This window comes from Amphiura filiformis, chromosome 3 (assembly GCF_039555335.1).
Source record: "Amphiura filiformis chromosome 3, Afil_fr2py, whole genome shotgun sequence".
NCBI classification, from domain to species: Eukaryota; Metazoa; Echinodermata; class Ophiuroidea; order Amphilepidida; family Amphiuridae; genus Amphiura; species Amphiura filiformis.
The window spans coordinates 17,389,285-17,416,707 of NC_092630.1; the positions used below are offsets into that span (position 1 = coordinate 17,389,285).

The 27,423-nt window shown below is 36.5% G+C and overlaps 1 protein-coding gene across 1 annotated transcript; it reads right to left on the reverse strand.

Annotated features, from left to right (window-relative positions):
* Window positions 1–1,924: 1,924 nt before the first annotated feature.
* Window positions 1,925–27,040, reverse strand: LOC140147103 (hyalin-like). The gene is made up of 12 exons (XM_072168878.1): window positions 26,912–27,040; window positions 26,028–26,284; window positions 24,000–24,323; window positions 22,533–22,787; window positions 20,042–20,311; window positions 17,278–17,598; window positions 15,207–15,482; window positions 8,485–8,757; window positions 7,025–7,297; window positions 5,474–5,746; window positions 2,169–2,444; window positions 1,925–1,959 (listed from the first exon to the last, which is right to left on the reverse strand). Coding segments are annotated over exons 1-12 (2,835 nt in total). The 5' UTR covers window positions 26,914–27,040.
* Between the last annotated feature and the right edge of the window lie 383 nt (window positions 27,041–27,423).

Below are 27,423 nucleotides of genomic sequence, written 5' to 3' on the forward strand. Positions count from 1 at the left end.
ATAATGTATACAGCTTTCAATTTCAATTTAAACAAGAACTGTTTTTAAAACTGAGAACGCCACGAATCAAGTTCGTGTTTTCGTGAATCATTAACCATGTGTCAAATATCGGCACATCATTATAATAGCGCTAGTAGCAAACTGCGCTAATATCCAATCCCGCACCTTCCTTGCACAGACACTGACCTCTGGTTTATGTGTGCACCCAATATAAGTGAATTTCAGTCTCAGCACAGACTCTCTGGGTCTGTCAGGTCTGTGGTCTTAGTAAACATACTGATGAGGTGATATTTCCTGGATAGCTTTAGAGATGTTTAAAACAACCAATACACCAACATAGTACCCAAGTGGCCTGATTTAAAATCCAAACACCTCTTTAGTACCGATTCGTGGCAAAAAACAAGATGGGTTCATTGAATTTGGCACCATGAGAGCACCTACTAGCTAGGCGGTCCTGTAATATATTCTTACCTCCAGTGACTGTAACTCTTAGAGTATCAGAGTGTGTAAGGCCACAATTGTCAGTGGCTGTTGCTGTTACAGTTGTCACTTTTTTTTTATAACGGGTTATATAAAGGTCATGGAAACGATATTTTTGTTCTCAAAATGTTATTGTAAATATTTTTTTTGCAAACACGTTTTTGCCAAATATTTTGTTAACACACAAATGCTTTTGAATGTTATGGACCCTTTATATGTCCTTTATATAACACGATATTTAAACGTTTTCTGGCAACCTTTTCTAACCTTTAGCGAATGATGCATAAATGGTTTGCTTGCTGAGCTACACATTTTATTTATCATCCGATTTTCCTTGTTAAAAAGACAAGATCGGTTGTTTATAAATCATCTATTTTATTAATTATATTTTCAATAATTGATTAACAAATAATAAAATTATTTATCTATTTTCCTATCTATTTATTTATCAGGTCAAATAGGGTACGTTATCGGATTTTCCCATTAGAAAGACAAAATTGATGTTTTATTCATCAGTTATTTCATTAATATTTTCAATAATTCGGCTGCATTCCATAGTGGCGTATACCGTATAGTGATTTTTGGTAATTTTTTGAAAATTAGCACATATGTTTTAATAATGTTCATTTTTCTAAGTCTCATCAGTCAAAATTAGCTAATTAATTAGTAATTAATTAATTAATTACATGTGGTGCATAGCATGAAATTTTGTGTTTTCCATAGTGGCGTATCGACCATACGCCACTTTTTATACACATATTATAATTAATATTTTAAACGTTTGAAACAATTAGGTGTTTTTTTGAATCAGTATGCTTTGGATACTATTAGTAAAACCCCGTACTTCGCGTTTCTGAGTTTCAATGTGGATATTTATCTTTGCAGGTAAGCGAAGAACCCAAATTGCTGAAGCACCCTGTATCTATTTTACATACTAAAGATATTCTTCCGAGACCCACAATTACATAAAGATTTGATTTAGTGACGGCTAAATAATTAAAAACTCATTGCCCATGACGGAGGAAATAGATGACGTCATAAACGCACAAACTAGAAGCGAGGTTGAATAGTGTGTTACTAAAACGTATGGCGCAGACAATCTGCGTGTTTCTACTGGAGAACGATTGGCGGGTAATGCGTAATGCGTGATTAAAAAGATCACGACCTGATACAGTCACTCACTCGCTGATGAAAGATGGAGTACCATCTGAAAATTCCGAGGTAGGAATTAATTCCTTGTGTTTGGATCAAAAGTTAAATCAAAATCATGATTTATACCAACACAGATGAACTTTCATGAAAGTCTTTTATTATGGGTCATCTGTCTCGCCTTTACCAGATGAGCCACGGGGAGAGCGGATTTGTTTGGTCGTGCGGGGAATTGAACCCCGGACATCTCGCACCAAAGACACTGATCTTAATCACTGTGCCTCGCTGCTGTATCCTATTGGTCAGGGATGTTGAATTTGACAACCACTTCTAAGAGAAGTTATATTTGTACAAGAGAAGTTATATTTGTACAATTAAATCTTCGCTTTTTTTTTAATCATTGAAGCCATCCATTTATGCCTCATTGGCAATGGGCTACGAAAAATAACATGAACACGATTGATTGCCATAAAAAGTAAAGATTGTTGTGAAAATGGGACCTGTTGGGATTAATACCCGGGGAATGCTATTTTTGTTACCTTCGTTAACCGTAACTGTGAAAGTATAAGGCGTTGAGGAGATATCACAATTGTCCCTGGCTGTGCCTGTTACCGTTGTCACTCCAGTTGGAAAAGTCCCACACACTTGATTTCCTTGAGGGTTTATTTGAATAAATCCACTCTCGTATGTTACAGTAGAAATTCCTGAATTGTCTGTTGCTCTGCATGGTGTAAAACATACTTGTGTGCTTCCTTGTGCACACCGTGGTTGAGGTGTAACATCTGGACAGAAAATGGTCGGCGGGGTGGTATCACCTGTAATGAAATATAATTATTTTGATAATCGACATGGAGAGATATTTTACATTACTGATACAATCATGTTACGATAATATATATTGACAACTGGTGTTTCTGTCATTTCTTTCCAGGCCATGCGCCTGAAAAGATTCTGCATCATGAATTTTCAATCAGTGTGCAATAACCTAAGCCCATATTTGGGTCCGCTAATTTTTAGAGGAATAAGAACAATAATACCATTGCCATAAAATTATTTATTTATTCATATCTATCTATTTATTTACCAGGTCAAGTAGGGTACATTGTTCAATACTATGCATGTATTGTATTTTCCAATTGAAAAAACAAAATTGATGTTTTATACATCAGTTATTTCATTAATAGTTTTAATAATTGATATCCACAAAACAATACAGGGTAGGATATTAACTTTTACAGCAAACGACATCCATGAACAAAAAACATATCCAGCACATTTCATATCTGTCTAAAGTAGACTAAACAACCTCATCTATTTTTCTCAAAATAGCCACATCTTGAAGATCAGCACAAAAAGTTATGCATATGCAAAATGAGGCATATTCCTATTGCCAACTTGATAAAATGTATTGGTTTGTGGTTTTTCAAATGTTGCAATTAACCATTGTTTCTCACAAATATGAGACGCAAAAACCCAAATCTAGTACAAACAATCATTATATTTATAAAGCTATAGCTAACTTTCAATGGTAGAGATTGGACCCAAGACAAATTACACCTACAAATTAAAGCCATATTATAACATTTGCTGAGGAGGACGCCCTCACTGATTTTTTTAATTCATTTTTACACGATTATATTGTACTTTATTAAACCAATATACCCTGCCAAAAATCAAGACTCTATGTGCTGTAGTTTTGTCAAAATCCGAGATTTTGAATAAAACGATGGAACCGGCGTTTTATTATGACGATGGAATTATTAGTCGAACGCATACACGATGTTCATAACACACAGTACGTACACGGCGTGCGGGACGGTGATCTACACAACAAAGGGTCGTACCATAACATGACCGAAGGAGTGGTACGTATTGGCGACATATGCGCTGGTAGTAAATTCCAATTTTCTTTGCTTTGCCGTAGTTGTTCGGCTCAAAAATAAAAGGGATATATCTGACAGTAAAACTAACATTTTATGGCAAAGAAATGCTAAACTATTTTGTATGAAAATGTTATAATATGGCTCTAAGTGTAAATCAGGGTTACACCGAAAATTCCCGAAATGCCCTAACGCACTATAAAAACAGAAAAAATCTACACCTAGATTATTTTTGTATAAATATGACAACCAAGATCGAAGATTTTAATACGAATACAAGTAACTACTAATTGCTCCTTGCTCCTGTATGCTAGGGATACAGCTGGTATTAAGCTGAATTATTAACACTCCATCACTGATCGACAAGCTATTTGCATGGGTTACATTTTAATATTGAAAAAGTGAAGTCAAATGAAGACCTGCTTTTGTAAATAATGTATACAACTTTCAATTTCAACAACTGTCGGGTGTTTGTTTCCGAAACTTTTCTATTAATTCTATGGCGGAAAAATTCCCGAAATGCCCTAACGCACTATAAAAACAGAATAAAATCTACCCCTGCTATATTTTTGTATAAATATGACAACCAAGATCGAAGATTTTAATACGAATACAAGTAACTACTAATTGCTCCTTGCTCCTGTATGCTAGGGATACAGCTGGTATTAAGCTGAATTATTAACACTCCATCACTGATCGACACGCGATTCGCTACAAATGAAAATAGAATGATTTTTTTGGTTCGGACAATCGCGCAACCTCAGTTATTTGGTCCACATCAGCGCAAGTGCATTATTTTGTCTATTTTCTCTCCCAATAAGTAATACAAGTTTATTAATCTATTTCATACACGAGAAGAAACAAAACACGTGATTTTTACTTTTTTATATAACAAATTATCACTAAAAATGTTGGAAAGCAGAACCAAATATAAATGCATCAACCCGCCCAAACCTGTGGTTGAAAACAAATTTAATAAATTAATGCAAATTTTTGGCTCTCATATAGAAGTGGATGTCAAGGACATTAAACCATGGTGGATATAGCAAATAATGAAGTCGGACAACCCATCTCAAAATTATATTATGGGGGTGCCTTTGGGACTTGTTCCTGTATAATTATGTTGCTTTTTAATAGCATTGTTGGCAACACATATGTTAGCTATATTGCTTTTCCATATTAAACTTGAGAAAACACTACGCGGGACGCGTCATTTTATTCCGTAGGCGGCGGTAGAGTGTCACTTGTAATGAATATGCATTCTAGTTGTTTTTTTAATGTTGTTAACAGTTATCTGTCGCCTGAGCCGTAGTAAAAGTGTATCTTGAATTTCCTTGTCCAGTACAGATGGTCGTTTGTTGATTGGCTGGGCATTGTATAGATGGTTAGATGGTGGGTCTCTGTCAGCTATTAAAGAGGAGAAACAATGTAAGTTGATCAAAGAAATATTATTATACGTTCCATATCTATTTGGAGCGAGTCATGGTAATCGCTAATGTTTATATACAGCTGCTATAATTAAAGACAGAGATAAAAGCAATTGATCGTGTTTGATGTCACTGTCAATTACGATCCTTGATTGGTTTACACAGGTTAATCAGCGCGTAACAGGAAGACCGCTCTATCTGGTGCTGATCGGAGAAAAGGAATAGCAGCAAATGGCGAAAAAGTACGTACTTTTACAAGGCAAAAAGCAGCTTTTCTAGGCATTGTTGACATGGTGCCTTCGCCAAAGAAAGTTTCCTACTATAAAGACCTAACTTTTGAGATGGTTTGCATGTCGAAAGGTGCAAAATTAACAATAAGGCGCCCGGTTATAAATCCGCGTTCAGCAAGTCATCATCACGACACTTGTAAACAAACCGTGCTCGAATTTGATTGACAGATGACGTCAGACGCAATAAATTCTCTTTATCTCTGTCTTTAATTATAAGTCGAGCCAAAATAACTAAAAGAGTGCTTACTTTGAGTGACCGTTACTGTAAATTGACAGGTGGCCGTTCTTTGGCTGGAGTCAGTGGCAACTGCAATGACAGTAGATGTACCAACATTCATGCTTGCTGAGCGTTGAGACTGTGGTTGGAACACGGTAGATCCCGAAGAGCTATATGTTACAGTTGCTGCACCACAATTATCTTGAGCGGTGGCTGTGAACTGAACCACTGTGCTGGTGACACCGCAATTGAGTTCTCGGGCAATATTTGATGGACAGGTGATTGTTGGTGGGAAATTATCAACTGTAACCATGGTAACGATGAAAACACAGATAAAAAAATGATTTGTTAATACCATCATGTAGTTTGTACTCAATAAAGCTTATAAAACTCCGCAAATATTGAATAAGGATATAAACTGTCTATGAAGATCATATTTCATATTTACCAGGTCAAATAGGGTACATAGTTCAATACTATAAATTATGCCCATATCATAAAAAAAAATTTTTAAAACGTTATAAACTTTTTTTTATAACGGGTTATATAAAGGTCATGGAAACGATATTTTTGTTCTCAAAATGTTATTGTAAATATTTTTTTTGCAAACACGTTTTTGCCAAATATTTTGTTAACACACAAATGCTTTTGAATGTTATGGAAACATTTTATACCCTTTATATGTCCTTTATATAACACGATATTTAAACGTTTTCTGGCAACCTTTTCTAACCTTTAGCGAATGATGCATAAATGGTTTGCTTGCTGAGCTACACATTTTATGTATCATCCGATTTTCCTTGTTAAAAAGACAAGATCGGTTGTTTATAAATCATCTATTTTATTAATTATATTTTCAATAATTGATTAACAAATAATAAAATTATTTATCTATTTTCCTATCTATTTATTTATCAGGTCAAATAGGGTACGTTATCGGATTTTCCCATTAGAAAGACAAAATTGATGTTTTATTCATCAGTTATTTCATTAATATTTTCAATAATTCGGCTGCATTCCATAGTGGCGTATACCGTATAGTGATTTTTGCTGGACAGGTGATTGTTGGTGGGAAATTATCAACTGTAACCATGGTAACGATGAAAACACAGATAAAAAAATGATTTGTTAATACCATCATGTAGTTTGTACTCAATAAAGCTTATAAAACTCCGCAAATATTGAATAAGGATATAAACTGTCTATGAAGATCATATTTCATATTTACCAGGTCAAATAGGGTACATAGTTCAATACTATAAATTATGGCCATATCATAAAAAAAAAATTTTTAAACGTTATAAACTTTTTTTTATAACGGGTTATATAAAGGTCATGGAAACGATATTTTTGTTCTCAAAATGTTATTGTAAATATTTTTTGGCAAACACGTTTTTGCCAAATATTTTGTTAACACACAAATGCTTTTGAATGTTATGGAAACATTTTATACCCTTTATATGTCCTTTATATAACACGATATTTAAACGTTTTCTGGCAACCTTTTCTAACCTTTAGCGAATGATGCATAAATGGTTTGCTTGCTGAGCTACACAATTATATTTGATTAGATTATGTTACCTTGAGTTATAGACACTCTTGTCTCACAAGTAGCAGTTCGTCCACTAGTGTCTTGTGCAACTGCTGTGACCGTTGATGTACCAACATTCATGGTGGCACTGCTCTGGGGCTGTGATGTGAACTGGGTTGAGCCGATTGAGGAGTATGTTACTGTTACAGCGCCACAATTATCGAATGCTGAGGCTTGGAAGTCAACTTGAGAATTTGTAGTTCCGCAATCGACTGTACGATCAATGTTTGGAGCGCAATTGATTGTTGGAACTTGGTCATCGACTGTAATATTGAATAAACACATTATATGTTTTACACGTCAGTTCTCAGCTACATCATGAAAAAAGGGTCAATATTTTAAACGTTTGAAACAGGTATTTTTGAATCAGTATGCTTCGGAAAACCCCGTACTTCGCGTTTCTGAGTTTCAATTTGGATGTTTATCCTTACAGGTAAGCGGATAACCCAAATTGCTGAAGCACCCTGTATCTATTTTACATACTACTAAGATATTCTTCCGAGGCCCACAATTACATTTGATTTAGTGACCGTTAAAGTCTCATCAGTCAAAATTAGCTTATTTTAAAATTAGTAATTAATTAACTACATGTGGCGTATAGTTACATAGACCATGCATCACTTTTTATACACATTTTATAATTAAGAAATATCGGCCAAAATGAAAAACATTGCATGTCATAGTGGCGTACACATCGCTATATGTCATAGTGACGTATTGGACCTATATGCCACTATGGAATGAAGCCGACGAAAAGTAACAACATAGGGATTACACGACGATCGAGGTTTTTCATAGTGACGTATATTTTTGTACTTATTGTTTTCAGTTTGCCAGCAATATTATGTATTTGTTTCTTTTGAAGAATATATAAAAATAAAAGTTACTACAGAAATTTCACATCATTTACAATATATGATGAATGTCTGATTGACACAACTCGAATTTAAACTGGCATTTCTTCAAACCCGATTTTCTCGAAAAGTTGCTTATTCGCGGTGCCCCACTATATTCCACTCTGGAATACAGCCGACGAACTGTTATCCACAAAACAATACAGGATAGGATATTATCAAAAAACATATCCAGCACATTTCATATCTGCCTAAATTCTTCAAGCAGAATAAACAAGCTCATCACTTTTTCTGAAAATAGCCACATCTTGAAGGTCATCACAAGGAATGTGATGCTCTACCAAGTTGCTAAAATGTATACTCGTACCCCAATCTCGTACATCATAGCACCCAATTGATTTTGTGGTTTTAAAATGTTGCAATTGAAATTGATTATGAGACCCAACAGTCATTATATTATAAAGCTGTCTAAATCTAAATTAAGTGTAAATTCAGGGTTACACCGCTTTGGCGGAAAAATTCCCGGAATGCCCTACCGCACTTTAAAAACAGAATAAGATTTAACGAAACAATTATATTTGATTAGATTATGTTACCTTGAGTTATAGACACTCTTGTCTCACAAGTAGCAGTTCGTCCACTAGTGTCTTGTGCAACTGCTGTGACCGTTGATGTACCAACATTCATGGTGGCACTGCTCTGGGGCTGTGATGTGAACTGGGTTGAGCCGATTGAGGAGTATGTTACTGTTACAGCGCCACAATTATCGAATGCTGAGGCTTGGAAGTCAACTTGAGAATTTGTAGTTCCGCAATCGACTGTACGATCAATGTTTGGAGCGCAATTGATTGTTGGAACTTGGTCATCGACTGTAATATTGAATAAACACATTATATGTTTTACACGTCAGTTCTCAGCTACATCATGAAAAAGGGTCAATATTTTAAACGTTTGAAACAGGTATTTTTGAATCAGTATGCTTCGGAAAACCCCGTACTTCGCGTTTCTGAGTTTCAATTTGGATGTTTATCCTTACAGGTAAGCGGATAACCCAAATTGCTGAAGCACCCTGTATCTATTTTACATACTACTAAGATATTCTTCCGAGGCCCACAATTACATTTGATTTAGTGACCGTTAAATAATTGAAAACTCACTGCCCATGACGGAGGAAATACATGACGTAATAAACACACAAACTAGAAGTGAGGTTGAATAGTGTGTTACTGAAACGTATGGCGTAGACAATGTAATATGGGCAATAGAGAAGGTACATTTTATGAAATGTACTGGCTTATGTAAAAAAAACACAGGTTGAATAATAATGTAATGAAATATAATTATTTTGATAATCGACATGGAGAGATATTTTACATTACTGATACAATCATGTTACGATAATATATATTGACAACTGGTGTTTCTGTCATTTCTTTCCAGGCCATGCGCCTGAAAAAGATTCTGCATCATGAATTTTCAATCAGTGTGCAATAACCTAAGCCCATATTTGGGTCCGCTAATTTTTAGAGGAATAAGAACAATAATACCATTGCCATAAAATTATTTATTTATTCATATCTATCTATTTATTTACCAGGTCAAGTAGGGTACATTGTTCAATACTATGCATGTATTGTATTTTCCCATTGAAAAAACAAAATTGATGTTTTATACATCAGTTATTTCATTAATAGTTTTAATAATTGATATCCACAGAACAATACAGGGTAGGATATTAACTTTTACAGCAAACGACATCCATGAACAAAAAACATATCCAGCACATTTCATATCTGTCTAAAGTAGACTAAACAACCTCATCTATTTTTCTGAAAATAGCCACATCTTGAAGATCAGCACAAAAAGTTATGCATATGCAAAATGAGGCATATTCCTATTGCCAACTTGATAAAATGTATTGGTTTGTGGTTTTTCAAATGTTGCAATTAACCATTGTTTCTCACAAATATGAGACGCAAAAAAACCCAAATCTAGTACAAACAATCATTATATTTATAAAGCTATAGCTAACTTTCAATGGTAGAGATTGGACCCAAGACAAATTACACCTACAAATTAAAGCCATATTATAACATTTGCTGAGGAGGACGCCCTCACTGATTTTTTTTAATTCATTTTTTACACGATTATATTGTACTTTATTAAACCAATATACCCTGCCAAAAATCAAGACTCTATGTGCTGTAGTTTTGTCAAAATCCGAGATTTTGAATAAAACGATGGAACCGGCGTTTTATTATGACGATGGAATTATTAGTCGAACGCATACACGATGTTCATAACACACAGTACGTACACGGCGTGCGGGACGGTGATCTACACAACAAAGGGTCGTACCATAACATGACCGAAGGAGTGGTACGTATTGGCGACATATGCGCTGGTAGTAAATTCCAATTTTCTTTGCTTTGCCGTAGTTGTTCGGCTCAAAAATAAAAGGGGATATATCTGACAGTAAAAACTAACATTTTATGGCAAAGAAATGCTAATCTATTTTGTATGAAAATGTTATAATATGGCTCTAAGTGTAAATCAGGGTTACACCGAAAAATTCCCGAAATGCCCTAACGCACTATAAAAACAGAAAAAAATCTACACCTAGATTATTTTTGTATAAATATGACAACCAAGATCGAAGATTTTAATACGAATACAAGTAACTACTAATTGCTCCTTGCTCCTGTATGCTAGGGATACAGCTGGTATTAAGCTGAATTATTAACACTCCATCACTGATCGACAAGCTATTTGCATGGGTTACATTTTAATATTGAAAAAGTGAAGTCAAATGAAGACCTGCTTTTGTAAATAATGTATACAACTGTCAATTTCAACAACTGTCGGGTGTTTGTTTCCGAAACTTTTCTATTAATTCTATGGCGGAAAAATTCCCGAAATGCCCTAACGCACTATAAAAACAGAATAAAATCTACCCCTGCTATATTTTTGTATAAATATGACAACCAAGATCGAAGATTTTAATACGAATACAAGTAACTACTAATTGCTCCTTGCTCCTGTATGCTAGGGATACAGCTGGTATTAAGCTGAATTATTAACACTCCATCACTGATCGACACGCGATTCGCTACAAATGAAAATAGAATGATTTTTGGTTCGGACAATCGCGCAACCTCAGTTATTTGGTCCACATCAGCGCAAGTGCATTATTTTGTCTATTTTCTCTCCCAATAAGTAATACAAGTTTATTAATCTATTTCATACACGAGAAGAAACAAAACACGTGATTTTTACTTTTTTATATAACAAATTATCACTAAAAATGTTGGAAAGCAGAACCAAATATAAATGCATCAACCCGCCCAAACCTGTGGTTGAAAACAAATTTAATAAATTAATGCACATTTTTGGCTCTCATATAGAAGTGGATGTCAAGGACATTAAACCATGGTGGATATAGCAAATAATGAAGTCGGACAACCCATCTCAAAATTATATTATGGGGGTGCCTTTGGGACTTGTTCCTGTATATGTTGCTTTTAATAGCATTGTTGGCAACACATATGTTAGCTATATTGCTTTTCCATATTAAACTTGAGAAAACACTACGCGGGACGCGTCATTTTATTCCGTAGGCGGCGGTAGAGTGTCACTTGTAATGAATATGCATAATAGTTGTTTTTTTAATGTTGTTAACAGTTATTGTATAAGCAGCTGTACATGGGTTACATTTTAATATTTTATGGGTTACATTTTATTTTTTATGGATTACATTTTATTATAAAGTGAAGTCAAATGAAGACCTGCTTTTGTAAATAATGTATACAGCTTTCAATTTCAATTTAAACAAGAACTGTTTTTAAAAACTGAGAACGCCACGAATCAAGTTCGTGTTTTGTAATTTGGCATTGATACATGCATAGAACGCTGGTACTTTGCTTTGTGTGTGGAATCATTAACCATGTGTCAAATCTCGGCACATATTCATTATAACAGTTAATATCCAATCCTGCACCTTCCTTGCACAGACACTCCCCTCCTTTTTATGTGTGCACCCAATATAAGTGAATTACAGTCTCAGCACAGACTCTCTGGGTCTGTCAGGTCTGTGGTCTTAGTAAATACTGATGAACTTTTCCATATTGAACTGGTGAAACTTTCGGGTGTTTGTTTCCGAAACTTTTCTATTAATTCTATTAATCAATGTTATTTTAAGCATGATCGCAAAAACATTGCAAACCAGAAGGCCAAGACCAAAACAAGGGAAGTGCTTATTAGAGACATGCTATTCGCTGATGATGCTGCCATAGCTGCCCATTCTGAAGTTGCGCTACAGAAACTAATGGATCGTTTCGCAACAGCCTGCGACCGCTTCAGCCTAACTATAAATTCAAGTTATGGGGCACTAGAGCTCCACCATAAGTCCACATCGGTGACCAGCAACTTGAAGTAGTTCATCCATTCACCTACCTAGGCTCTACTACCATAGACAATTTCTCTCTGGATACTGAGCTCAACAAAAGAATAGGCAAGGCGGCCAGGTTAACTAAGAAAGTATGGGAGAACAAGTAGCTTACCAATACAACAAAGATAGCGGTTTACAAGGCATGTATAATCAGCACGTTCCTCTATGGTAATTAATCATGGACGACCTACTCTCAACAGGACGAAAGCTGCAAGTATTTCACTTGAGATGTCTACGCCGCATTTATGGAATCATTCATAAGCTTCTTACTGCAGATGCCTGGTTTTTAAAACAATGTGCTCTTCATATCGATAAACCTGTTTTTTCAAATCCTGACTGATCAAATTCGATATGCTAGGTTTTTGAAAAAACAGATTTCTCAACTTAGCCTAGGTTTATCGAAAAGCTTGATTTTTGAATCGATAAACCTGGCTTTACAAATTCGATTAGCTTATTATATGGGGGGGCTTTGGGACTTGTTCCTGTATTATTATGCAGGAACAAGTCCCAAAGGGATTTCCCTTGAGATGTCCCTTGGAGTCGATCCCAAGGATCTCCACTACGGAGAACTGTCTTCAGGACACAGAAGAAAGGGTTGACCACCACCCCGCTTCACGGGTGTCTGTTAAGTGTGACTGAAAACACTTACTGGGTCACCTGGGAAGGAATCTAACACTAGCGACAGAAAAACTTAGAAGCAACAACTCTTAGCTGGCCTGAAAATGGAGAAGACCTCATCCAGAAAGCTGCTGATGACAAACGAGCAGGGCGCAAAGCCAGTCAGTGTGAAACATAAAAACAAACCCAACCAGACGCGCCAGTCTTCACATGTCAGGTCTGCAACAGAAACTGCAAGACTCGCATTGATTTATTCAGCCACACAAGACGATGCTCCTGAACCACCATTTTTTGGTAATTTTTTGATGTGTTCTCTAAATTGCTAAAGTGGATGTAAGGGGTTTTGCAACAAAGCCCTTCATATGTTGCTTTTAATAGCATTGTTGGAACCACATATGTCGGCTTCATAGCTTTTCCATGTTGAAATTAGGAAAACACTAGGCAGGACAGTGTCACTTGTGATGAATATGGCCATGTGTCACAAGTTTGGACCCAAAAAGCTGGCCGCGTGACATTTATTTTGAAAAAATGAAATGAAAATGATATTTTCAAAATGAAGATGAATTAAACAACACACGCCCTTCATATTAGTCTTGTTTTAAAGCTTAGTTCTTTTATTTTAATTTGGCACCAAAACCAGAATTTTCCATTGATGTTAATTAATTTTATGATCAATTAAGCTAACGGACTTGTAGGGTGGCGAATAGACAAGCATGGATTGGCGGACACGATACCATACAAAGTCTATGGAAAAAGTTCATAACAGTTTGATGATACATTTATTTTCCCTTTATGTTGAGTTGAAAGCTAAAATCTATGATTATTTCATTACCAATCGGATTTCATTAAATGACGTAACTAAATAATTATGTACTTTGTTTAATTTCATCTCATAGAGTAACGAGCGCATTTACAGGCTCTTCCATGCCTTTTCTCGTTGGCTTCTAAAACAATCAATTTTCACAATTCAAGTATATTGTGTTTTTGTCTGGTCTGGAATGATTATTTATGATTTAAAGCACTTACTGTTAAGTATTTAATCAGCTAATTAGCACTAATTTAACCATTTAAATAATTAATTATATTTTTCAATTTCAGCAACTGTCAGGGGTTGGTGTCCAAAACTTGCGGAGTCCTTGTAAAATTTCCAAATCAGAATCTGAATACAAGGAAATTGTAGGAAAAAACTGATACCATTTTCATATACATCTCTACAAACATTATGATTAATGTTCAGATAAACACTGTCATCCAAAATTTATTTTGAAATGACACGCATTTAAATAGATGCATTGAACTTTTCCACTTACATTTCAGTCTAACCTTCAAGTAAGTTCTCATGAGTTGGGTTTTATATTATATATGGTCAATTACTGTTGACAACGGACGAGGACACAAAACACATCAATGATCAATAAATGATACAAGAGGATACCTTGAATATACGAACAACTAAAAAGAAACAGAGCAAGATCTACCAACTTGGTGTGGGGAAACAAAATACAGACTAGACGGTATGCAGAGGGGAACAAAAAACAAAAAATGTAGGCATAGAAGTAGGTAAAGTTCGATAAAAAAAAAATACCAATTCCAAGCCCCACAGAAGTGTGAAATCTGCAAAAACAACAGGGGATCAACAGGAATACAAAAGTGCACATAAGCAGACATGAAGAACCAAACAACCAATGCAGGTGCAGGCAAAGTTCAAAGTTCAGTTACTGTTGATTATTTTTGCCATTTTAAAAAAAAGACTCGCGTGGAGTGATATAGTCAATTTATTTGTCATTGCACTTGCACGCAGCTACCATGACAACGCTGACTTACGCGTGTGTATAGCGTTCGCGGTGACCACCTGGACTCGCCAATTATAGGTGCGGGTGTCGCTTCTAAACAAATATTGAATGTTTTATTCGTTCAATGGAAAGAATAATTTTATTCAGCCCGTACTTCACCTCATGAAAATATTCTTACCATTGTACTCAACATTCAATACTTGTATACCATATATGCGAGTGACATGTTGTGACAGCGTAAACATACAATGCAGCTAGTACCCAAAAAGTCATTAAATCTATGCTTATGGTCATAACCCGTGTACACATAGTGATGGATTTGGGAAATTCATTAAATTAGTTTCACCAAATTAGTAGACGCCAAACTGTATAGAACATTCGTAAATTCAATATTCTTATTTTATCACTCTAACATACTGTAAATGTTGTGTTTTATTTAGGCATCATGCCATAACCATACCTGAACTAACAGTGACAGTAAACTGGCAGGAGTTGGTCAAACCACAGGCGTCAGTTGCTGTTGCTGTAACAGTTGAGACACCGGCTCTAAACGTAGCTGTAACAAACTGCTGTTGTACATCAAATTGAACCGTACCACTGTCATATTCAACTGTAGGCGTTCCTGCATTATCAAACGCAACTGCAGGTTGGAACTGAACTTGGCCAGTTGGAGATCCACATTGAACATCAGACCTGACATTAGCTGGGCAAGTGATCTGAGGTACTTGCGTATCACCTGTAAAGGATGATTATATGACACAAGATAAAGTTAATCGCATTTGGTTAGTCAAGCCGCATGTACCCGAAGGCGTAATGTTTGAATGTTATGCTATCTATATCTTATTAGGGTCCTTGAATGTCGATACTGTGAGTCTTGTTATCAGCTTTCTTCAAGTTTGCGAATGGAGGTTGTTGTAAAAACAAATAAAACATGAGTGACCTGAATGCGAATTGAAGGTCAACTTCATACTAGATTCTTTTATTCGTTTTCAACTTTATAGTTACCGTAGCTTTTGATTATCAGCACCAATTTAAGCATTATAGATTGTTTAAATAACACATATATAAAAGCATACATGATATGGGTGTTACATTACAAATACCCTGATCTAACGAATTTTCCCGATCGTTCTTCATGAGCTCGGATTTTTTTTTTTTTGGGGGGCTTTTGGATTTGTTCCCGTGTCTGTTGCTTTTAGTAGCATTGTTGGAAGCATACATATTAGCTTATTTAATTGCTTGAACTGGGAAAAAAACACTAGGCGGGAAAGTTTAACCTGTAATGAATATGTATATACCGTAGTTTTATTTCTCAACAAAGCCTTTTGTTTCCTCGACCTCAGTTTTTGTATTTTATTAACCAACTCTCGATTACTGACAAAATGAGGTACGCGGTTTTGCTAACGCAACAAATATTATTCTATTCTCATTGGTTTAGAGCTAATCGATTGTAGATCAGCGACGGAGAGTAAAGTCAGCTAAATATAGAACCCCGGCATTATTATTTTGGAAACTTTGGTTTTGATCGAAAACGAGGTTTCTCAGCAGAAAAGCAAGTTTTTCAAAGCACTTTGACACTCAAATCGAGAAATTGTTTTTTGAATACAGAAACCAAGTTTATCATTCGATTAATTTAGTTCATCGCCGAAAACCTGGGTTTCTCTATTCCATCAAAAGCATATTAAACATGCATTGCTTTTGGCCCTTTTCAATTTAATGTAATGTTGTATCCGCAGCCTTTCAGTTTCCGGATTTCTTTAACCTACTCTCGACTACTGAAAAAAGAAAGAAATGTGATAAATGCGAGATATAAAAGCTACACGCACGGGACACTGAGATAAGCGCATTTGATTGCAAATATGCCATGACTGTAGACCAATTATTGCCAGAGTCAAGATTCATCAACTCAAATTTCTCGGCCATATATTGCCTGTTGAAGATGACGAGCTGGTGAAAGAATATGCCCTTTATATTCTACCATATCATGCATATGGGAAGAGGAAACCGGGACGGCCGCGCACACTGTACTTAGGGATGCTGCGGCCAAACAAAATTGTTTCACTTGCCCAAGATCGCAATAGTTGGAGAAAGCTAGTAGTCGCCTGCTCCGCAGCCGACTGATGATGATGATGATGATGATGATGATGATGATGATGATGATGTAGACCTTGTTGATGTGATTGAGATATCATTATGCAACTCGTCATATTTGTACGCTTATTTTTGACCAACGAGGTAGCTCGCTTTTCTCAACGCAACAAAAAGCACTATGTTCTCATTGGTTCATAGCTAATTGCTTGTGCACGCAACATCAGTGAATATCAGTCTCAGCATTGACCCTCTGGCTCTGTTAGGTCTGTGATCTAAGTAAATATAGTGATGAGGTGTTACTTCCTGGCTAGCTTTAAAGATGTGTAAAACAACCAGAGTTACAATACACCAACAAAGTACCCAACTGGCCTGATTTAAAATCCAAACTTCGTGACAAAAACAAAATGGGTTCTTTGAATTTGGCACCAGATAGCAACTACTAGTTAGGTCATCCTGTAATATATTATTTAACCAAAATGTCTTACCTCCAGTGACTGTAACTGTTATAGTATCAGACATTGTATTTCCACAATTGTCAGTGGCTGTTGCTGTTACAGTTGTCGTTCCAGTTGGATAGGTTGCACACTGTTGATTTCCTTGAGGAGTGAATTGAATGAATCCACTGCTGTATCTTACATTTGGAGTTCCTGAATTATCTGTTGCTGTGCATTGGTTGAAACACACTTGTGTGCTAGTTTGTCCACACTGAACTTGGGAACTTACACCTGGTCCGCAGGAAATAAATGGCCGGACAGTGTCTCCTATGATTGAATAAAAGTAAATAAATAGATGCATATTTTAAGTCCCCGTGGACAATACATCATATGACAGAAGATAAAGTGAATTGCATTTGATTAGTCAAGCACATGTACCCGAAGGCATAATGTTTGAATGCTATACCATCGATATATTATTGGGGTCCTTGAATGTCGTTACTGTTATTATTATCGTCAGCTTTCTTCAAGTTTGTGTTCGGTGTAATGCTTAACTGATGAGTTGTCATAATTCAAAGCTATTCAAACTAACATTTCCAGGATCTGACCGCCTTCATTTTCTTGATTTTAAAACGCATGGGTACATGTTTTGTTGAAACAAAATTAGTGACCTGAATGCGAATTGTAGGTCAACTTCATACTAGACTTTTTTAGTCGTTTTCAACTTCATATGGAAAGGTTTCTATACAAAATGATTCTCTTATAAACCATCAAGCGCACAGTTTCCACCTCGATACACTTGAGCACACATTTTCGTCCACGAGCTACACGGTTGCGGTTCTAGCTGAAAAATGGGCCTCTTTGTTTGGTTTTTGTCGAAACCTCAAGTGTTCCCTTCATTCAATCAGATTTTTTTATATATCAAACGAAAGCTAACACCTTTCGTTACTAGGTCAACAGATAACGCAATTCAATGTTATAGCAAGGCGAATGTGGATAATCTGTTGAAAACTACCTATCCAAGCACATTTTTGACCAAAATGTAGGTTTCTTCTTCAAGTGTTTCTTACAATATTTTTCAAATTTTATGTCATTAAATGAAAAAAGCACACTTATATTGTCCATATACTAGTGTCACTAGAATGAGCAATGGCCAATTCTCTTTGAATTGCAAAGCTTGTGCAAAAAGTTACGTTTGTAAATTCAATGAACTGTGACTTTGCTAAAGAGCGCTTACAATGTTACCGTAGCTTTTGATTATCGGTACCAATTTAAGCAAAATAAAATTGTACCAAAATGTAATTTGTCTTTTTTAAATCCGTAAAACTTTTAATTGAATATATTGTTTAAATAGTATGTAACAGCATACATGATGCGGGTGTTACAATACGAATAATCTGATCTAACGAATTTTCTGGATCGTTCTTCATGAGCCCAGGGTGGATTTGTTCCTGTGTCTGTGCCTGTGTAGCATAGTTGGAAGCACATATGTCAGCTTCATACATGTAGCATGAACTTGTAAAAACGCGTAACTAGGCGGGATATTGTTACCTGTATTCTGTATATACCGTAGTTATATTTCTCAACAAAGCCTTTTGTTTCCTCGGCCTTTCAGTTTCAGAAATTTATTAACCAACTCTCAAGTTATGAAAAATAAAGAAATGTGCTAAATGCGAGATTTCAATGCTATACGCGCGGGACGCTGAAATGAGCAATCTCATTGCAACCGTCTCACAATTGCAGACCTTGTGTATGTGATTGATGTGTTATTGCTCCAAATAATTATGATATTATGAATATACCACTTACTCATTTACACTCATTTTTGACCAATGAGATTACACGGTTTTCGCAACGCAACAAAAAAGCACTATGTTCTCATTGGTTTATAGCTAATCGCTTGTGTACCAAATATCAGTAAATATCTGTCTCAGTCCTGACTCTCTGGGTCTGTTAGGTCTGTGATCCTACATACTGATGAGGTGGTATTTCCTGGCTAGCTTTAAAGATGTGTAAAACAACCAGAGTTACAACACATCAACATAGTAAGTACCCAAGTGGCCTGATTTAAAATCCAAACTCCACTTTAGTGCCGCTTCGTGGCAAAAACAAAATGGGTTCATTGAATTTGGCACCATAGAGCAACTACTAGGCGATCCTGTAATATATGATTTGAAAGATTTCTTACCTCCAGTGACTGTAACTGTTAGAGTATCTGACCCGGAATTTCCACAATTGTCATTGGCTGTTGCTGTAACAGCTGACACTCATTGACTTTCGTTGGGTCACATTTAATTTACACTCTGTGTCTGGGCGCGCGGTGAGGTAGCACGCCTTTACAACAAAAAGGCTGTTTGCTCTCATTGGCTCATAGCTAATCACATGTCTTGCAGCTACGAAGTGTAAATATGCCCAATCGGCATTAGAAGTTTGCAATGCATTGTGGGACAGTTTTTGCAGTTTTAGGACACTTTGTCCTTTGACCTTTCAGAAAATTCAGAAATATTGGGTTTTTGTACGTACAAAATATAATCTAAAATGTTTTACAATATTTAAAACAAATATAAAAAATATTAGTACTTATAAATTAATTATTTGGTATTTTTAATGATCAAAATTGTGACAATAATAAGAAAATTAATAATAATTACGTAAATTTTCCCGATATGTCAGAGGTCAAAGTGTCCCAAAACTGCTCTCAAAAACCGGAAGTTAGAATGGCGATTGGGCTTATTCAGCTAAGCACATAATATAGAAAGTTTAATCTTACCACCCGTAACAGTTGCTGTGAATGTACAACTTGCTGTCTGGCCAGTTGTATCCCGAGCAGTAGCAGTAACTGATGACGTTCCCGCTGGAAATGTTGCTGAAATCTGGCTTGGGTTTTGAGTATTGAACGCAATAAAACCACTATTGTATGTGATCGTTACCAATCCCACTCCGTTTGCAGCGGTTGCTCCAGGGAAGGTCAAGAAAGAGGTACCTTGTGCACAACTTACTTGACTGTTTTGGTTTGGAGGACATGAAATTATTAGGTTGGCTGTATTGTAAATAAAAAAAATTGAAAAGAATAATATTATTATCTAAATTATGATAATTACAGCTCAAACTTATTAATAATATTATTTACGTGCAAATATCACATGGGCATGGTTAATGTGAATAATATAATAGACCATTCCTATAATTGGCACCTTCCTGTCGTTGATGGGGTGAACATCGATATCACATCGATATCATGTACTCAACGAAAGTGAGGCCAAAAGGTACGTGATTATACAATCTCGAAATGATCACGTGATACCCTTCTTTACCTCGATATTACTACCCTATAATATAATGATGTTCACCCCATCAACAGCAGGATTGTGGCAATTGACCTTTTCGGTAAATCCCATAAGCCTTTGCGAGTTCACCTAAGAACTCGTCATTCTGCGTCACGCCGCTCCGCGCCGATGCGCACATCGTTTATCGAACAGCGTTACTGCGCATTGCAAGTCGGCGTGACGTCAAATGACGAGTTCTCAGGTGTACTCGCAAAGGGTTATGGGATTTACCGAAAAGGTCAATTAGAGGAATTGTCTATAGTAAGGCAAATGTAATAAACATATTGAAGTAAAATACACTGTTAAGGTGGAATTTGCGGCATTTTGAAAGTACTCGAAGCATAATACAAATTAATTGAGTAGGGCAAAGTACACTAATCAGTGTGCCTTTTTGTTTGAAGCTAATCGGACACACACTTTTCATGATACAAATATTTAAATTTCTTTGCATTGTTTTTTATCAATAATCAATATAGTTAATGATCTAATCTAGCTTCGTATTTAACGGAATATTGAATAGACCCCTATATTGAGACAAATCTGCCACCCAATGACCCCTTGTTTTCATCAGCTTATAGCCAAATGACCATCTTTTTTTATTATTTACACCAGATCTGAAAATTTTGAGCAATTCTGGAAGTATTTCCCATTAAGACATTGCAGCATTATCAGGGTAGTCCCACTTTAAAAACGTGATCTAAACAGATTGTATCTTGCAAACAGAGCTATATATATTTATAATCATAATTATTGTCATGAAATTATTAAGCGAAAAACAATACAAATGTTTGTATTAATTTTGTGTACCAGACTTGAGTCTTGTTTATCAGGGACAGTCTGTAGCTCATTGGTAGAGCGCTCGCCCGACAAACGAGAGGTATGGGGTTTAAGTCCGCACAGGCAGGTACGTCGTATCGTATGTCCGGAGTTTTTACTCTGGTATATCTGCCTATGCATGTCATGTTTCCATTTGTAATTTCATGTTTAATTATGCTAGTGTGCGATGCGTGATTCTTCTTTCCCCTGTATATTAATATATTAAGAATAACGGTTAACTTGATCTCGTGCGCTAGTTTGTAATGTTTCCATGTTCCAGTGTAAGATGCGTAAGCCTCTTCCCTTGTTTGTTATCTATTGATTAAATAAACCTCTAATAGGGGCCTAAGTCCTTTCAAGGATTTGAAAGTTCACTTAGTCCCTCAGTCAAATACCATGAAATTAAGAATTCCAAAATTTGATTTTTTTTTTTTGGGGGAAATGTCATCTTTAAATGCGTATAATTCAAAAACATGTCTGGCGACTTTTTCCGGCTTTTGTTGGAGCTAGTCACATATTTATAGTCACGATCGTATTTGTTATGTCGTGTCCCTGTGGGAACATTTGGTCAAATTCTCCATGAACGAAGACTATAAAATAAAGCCAAAGAACACTTTGCTGTCAGTAAAAGCTATCAACTTAAACACTTACAAAAAATGTTGTCTTTTCAAATTGGACTACTAAAATCCAGAGCAGTGCATTGTGGGAAACATTTCCTAAAATAGGATGTTGATAGTGTACTATTGACAGGCATATGACGCGAAATAATATATAGGAGTGCCCCCGGGAATGTTGCCAACTTCAACGCATAGGCCTACGCCAGTTTTAATCAATCTACTCCGGTTTGCAATTGCTTTACCTGGCGCACTCTTAGAAATAAGTATTGGCGTATACTCGTAAGTACAAAAGTGGCAAATAAGCCGTAATACTTTAATTGATAGGGGCGGCTTCAAAACTCGACCGACTCCATGGTTTAGAACAATAGAAGGGCTGCAACCGGATGGAACCGGTCAAGTTTTGAAGCCGTGCCTTACCAATTTCCTCAAAAGCTTCCGTTTTATGAAGGAATGTACTGATTCAATGAATTGCAGGAGGGTCATAGAGCATTCAAATAATTACCTGTAACAATGTAGTTGTATGTACAAGTCACTGCATTTCCATTTGAATCTCTCACCGTCAAAGTTACCGTATTTGTTCCTACTTGGAATCCCTGTAGAAAGTGTGTCGTAGCCTGATTGAACTGGAATGTACCAATATCTTGACCGTTATAGTTGTATGTGTAGGTTACCACAGCACCGAGTGGGAAGTTGAATGTGGGACGAGCAAAACTGGTGAATGTTTGCGTCGACTGTCCAGGATTCGGGCAAGCAACACCTAGAATCAACAACGTATTCAGATAGTTATAGTTATAGTTATAGTTATAGTTATAGTAGTTATTACTACTTCTACTACAACTACTGCTGCTATTTCGGATAGTATTATTTTTTTAATTATTAGTGTTATTATTATTATTATTATTATAATTATTAGTGTTATTATTATTATTATTATTATTATTATTATTGTTGTTGTTGTTGTTATTATTATTATTGTTGTTGTTGTTGTTGTTGTTATTATTATTATTATTATCAGATAGCTCAAATCGCTGAAGATTGAAAGCCTGGGTGGTTTGTAGTGGCAACGACCTGCTTCAATAAATATTCTGTTCTGTAAAGATTCTTACATTGGTTCTGCCTCATGTTTTCAAGATCAAGATTAACGTTGAAAGTAAGTGCGTGTTTATTCGTACGATATTTACCTACTTATGTACATTCGTATGTGAGGAGTGCGTGCTTGTGTGTTCTTGAGGTGCACGTGTGTTTTAGTGGTGCATGCCGGGGTGCGTGTGTGATTCTATCTTCCTAATACAATCCAAGTAACCAGAGAAGATTATCATAACATCACCACAATGCACCATGCTTTTGCAAAACACCCTAAAACTAGTTCCTGATGGATGCAAGTTCCTATTGCATGTACCCGAAGGCGGCTTTACCATGTTTACAGCAGCTAAATATACTGGCCCTCTTGGAGTTCTTAGGTTTTGGATGGTATTCATAAGTAATTGGTGGTCGTACGTATTCATTGCATTAATTGCAAGTATTCAAAAATTTTAAAAAAAGAGCTCGTGAAGTTAAAACAAAATAGATTATGAAATTTGAAATGAAAAATGGGAACCAGTACTTTTTTCACACGGAGATCAACCAAGCTTCTCTTTTGATGTTTACTGACGTATATAGACAGCAAAATTCAGGACGTAAATTTCGGAAGGCTATTATAACGTAACAAGAGGGCAGTTACTGATAGATGTATAAATCCACTAGAGTGTGAAACTGGCTGTTTGCACATGAAAGAACATAATTATTATAATACTTTTCTGGCATGGTTTGGTCTGGCTGAAAACGTTCACATTTCAAGTCAGTGGTGTGTGCAGCACTTGGTGTATTCTGGGATGCTGTAATAATATTCTTTGCCAACTAACAGTATTATAGTAGACGTCTAACATATATAATTAACATATTGGTATTATGTTAGCATCAAGATACTCACATAGTCTGAAGTAAGTAAATGTACAGGTTGCAGTATTTCCGGCATTATCAGTTGCAGTGACCGTTACTGTGTTTGATCCACATGGCAGATTATTCAAAGAATGCGATTGTTGCGTAGATTGAATTGTCGTCAAGAGTTGATTGTTAACTGCTGGGTTTACATCGAAATTGCTGTATCTATATGCCAGCTGAACGTTAGCGTTGTTGGGGAAATTCGAGAGTGATGGACTGCTGAAGCTGACTTGAGATGCGGGGTTTGGTGACAAAGGATTCAGACGATTTTGAGCAAAATTGTTGGTGGTATCCGGACAGGCTACCGTTGGTACTGAAAATTAAATCATATACTTCTTTACTCAGCAAAATATTGGACAAAAATGTGGGTTTTTTTAACACTTCAGCTCTAAATTTACTAGAAGAGCAATTTACTAACCATGTCCTGTCTATATCCGCCCGTTCAAGCAAAACCACAGTATCTGTTTGCTGGCAAATACCACATTTATCTAACCCCCGTGTAACGGAGCACACGTATGGGTCCTAACTTGTAGATGTGCCTTTTGCCCCAGATTAAAGGCCCCAGAGGCCCAATTGTGAAAACAAAGGGCCGGTCGTTTATCAGCAAATTAACTACAGGGATCAAATTTGGTACACTATAGGTCTTCAGCATTATATTGTCAGAGGCTGTGCAATAATTATGTGTACCCCGGGGTGGCGAATTTTCAAAATGGTCTGTAAAAAATCGCTTGCCCCCCTCTCTGGCCGTGCCAAAAATCTTTTCCCCCCCTCTTATTTTGACTTGCCAAAAACCTTTGCCCACCCCATTTTGACGTGCCAAAATTCTTTGCCCACCCTTACACATGCAAAATTTTGGGGAACCCGAATTTAAAACCTTAAATTGTCTTATCATATATTGACCCCCCTTTCGACTTGCCAAAAAATGCTTGCCCCCCCCCCCCCCTTTGGCCTGCCAAAAAATCTTTGCCCCTACCCCTATAATTCACCAGACCGGGGTACACATAATTATTGCACCACCACCTTTAATGTGTTTATGAGCCCCATATTTCACATAATCTGGGCCCCGGGGCCATAAACGCTAAAACATAGGACCGACCGTTACTCGGTAAATAAAGCAGCTACAACGCCCTGCTTGAATATACTGATATCGCTTGAGAATTATACCTTAACATATGTACACGATTCCCATAATTCAAATATTATGGGCCCCTGGGACCCAAACGTTAAAAGACAGGCCGGTCGTTACTCAGTAAATAAAGCAACTGCAACGTCCTGCGTGGGTATATTGATAGCAGTTGAGCATTATACATTAACGTGTGCACATGGGCCACATAGGTCAAATATAAATGGGCCCTGGGGCCCCAAATGTTAAAACATGAGACCCGCGTCCTGGCTTGCAGTAGGCGGAGCAAGGGGGTCCCGGTCCTAGACATTCGTGTTTGCTCAAACACAACCCTGCTTTCTAGTTTACCTTGGGATAAGATTGGTCAATATATTTGAGTACCAGATATTAGCACGGTATCTGCACTTGAAGTTGCTGTATTTTGACCAAAATAACAAACGTTTTGTCCAGTATCTGTTTTGTAATCTGTTGTCAAATGTTGCCTTTTAAAACTGAATTTATACTCCATCGCGATTTTGCGATGCATCGCCCATCGCTTTTACATTTATACATGTACTAGCACGCAAATCGAGACAATTGCCGCCGACATGTTTTGTTCAAAATAAAATAACGCTCTAAAGACATGCATCGGTGTTGATAATTATTGTACCAACAGTTCATTAGCGAGAAAATTTAATTAATTAGAAAAACAATTAAACCCGGTGGTACGTAATTATTGGTCACTCTAGTTCAAGTGACTAGCGACATTGACCGTCTCGACGTTCTGAAACCGGAAAGAGCATGCGTGAGAATTGCTTTTCTGCAAAGGCGATCGAGTATAAATTCAGCTTTACGTGGGAGGGTAGATACGTTCCTAAACTTTAAAAGAGCACTTCCTTTAAAATTAGTAATTACCTCCTGTAACAATGTAGTTGTATGTACAAGTTACTGTATTTCCATTTGTATCTCTCACAGTCAAAGTTACCGCATTTGTTCCCGTTGTGAATCCCTGAAGAAAGTGTGTTGTAGCCTGATTGAACTGGAATGTACCAATCGTTTGACCATTGTAGGTGTAGGTATAGGTTACCGCAGCACCCAGGGAAACGTGACAGATGGACGAGGGAAACTCGTTGATGTTAATGTAGACTGTGCAGGAGTTGGACAAACAACACCTAGAAGTAACAATAAGTAAATATTCAGATTGTTATATTACCACTACCATGACTACTACAACTACTACAGCTACTATTATCATGATCATGACTATTGTTTTTTATATTATTATAATTATAATATTATAATTATTCTTTTTTGTATTAACATTTGTATGGGTATGATTACACTAATGCTAGGATATCAAGCATGCAGATCTGTCAGTACAGTTCTTTTTTTACAATGGGCGTCTACGTGCATAGAATAACCTTTGAGTGTGTTGGGTACAAAAATGCTCACAGCTAACTAGAGTTTAACCTTGATGGCAACATAGTATACGTGTTGAATGCAGGTTATTGGACTTTGCCATGAGAGATGACATCACTTTGGTTCATAGTTAGTGGCGGCACCAGGGGAGGGCAAAGTGAATTTCGGAGGGGGCAAAATCGACAAACTTTTGCATAAAATTGCCGCAAAAAAGTGGAAATTTACGTGATTTTGGAGGGTTGTCTCAAAAGTGAGGGGGCGGGGAGGATAACAAAATATATGGGGAAAATGCCCCTTGCCCCCCCCCCCCATGTAACGCACCCACTGCGTGTAGCTTGATCAAAGTTTCACAGATACTCAGTAATATATTATATACTCACATAGTCTGAAGTAAGTAAATGTACAGGTTGCAGTATTTCCGGCATTATCAGTTGCAGTGACCGTTACTGAGTTTGATCCACATGGCAGATTATTCAAAGAATGCGATTGTTGCGTAGATTGAATTGTCGTCAAGAGTTGATTGTTAACTGCTGGGTTTACATCGAAATTGCTGTATCTATATGCCAGCTGAACGTTAGCGTTGTTGGGGAAATTCGAGAGTGATGGACTGCTGAAGCTGACTTGAGATGCGGGGTTTGGTGACAAAGGATTCAGACGATTTTGAGCAAAATTGTTGGTGGTATCCGGACAGGCTACCGTTGGTACTGAAAATTAAATCATATACTTCTTTACTCAGCAAAAAATTGAAAAAAAATGTGGGTTTTTTTTTAACACTTCAGCTCTAAATTTACTAGAAGAGCAATTTACTAACCATGTCCTGTCTATATCCGCCCGTTCAAGCAAAACCACAGTATCTGTTTGCTGGCAAATACCACATTTATCTAACCCCCGT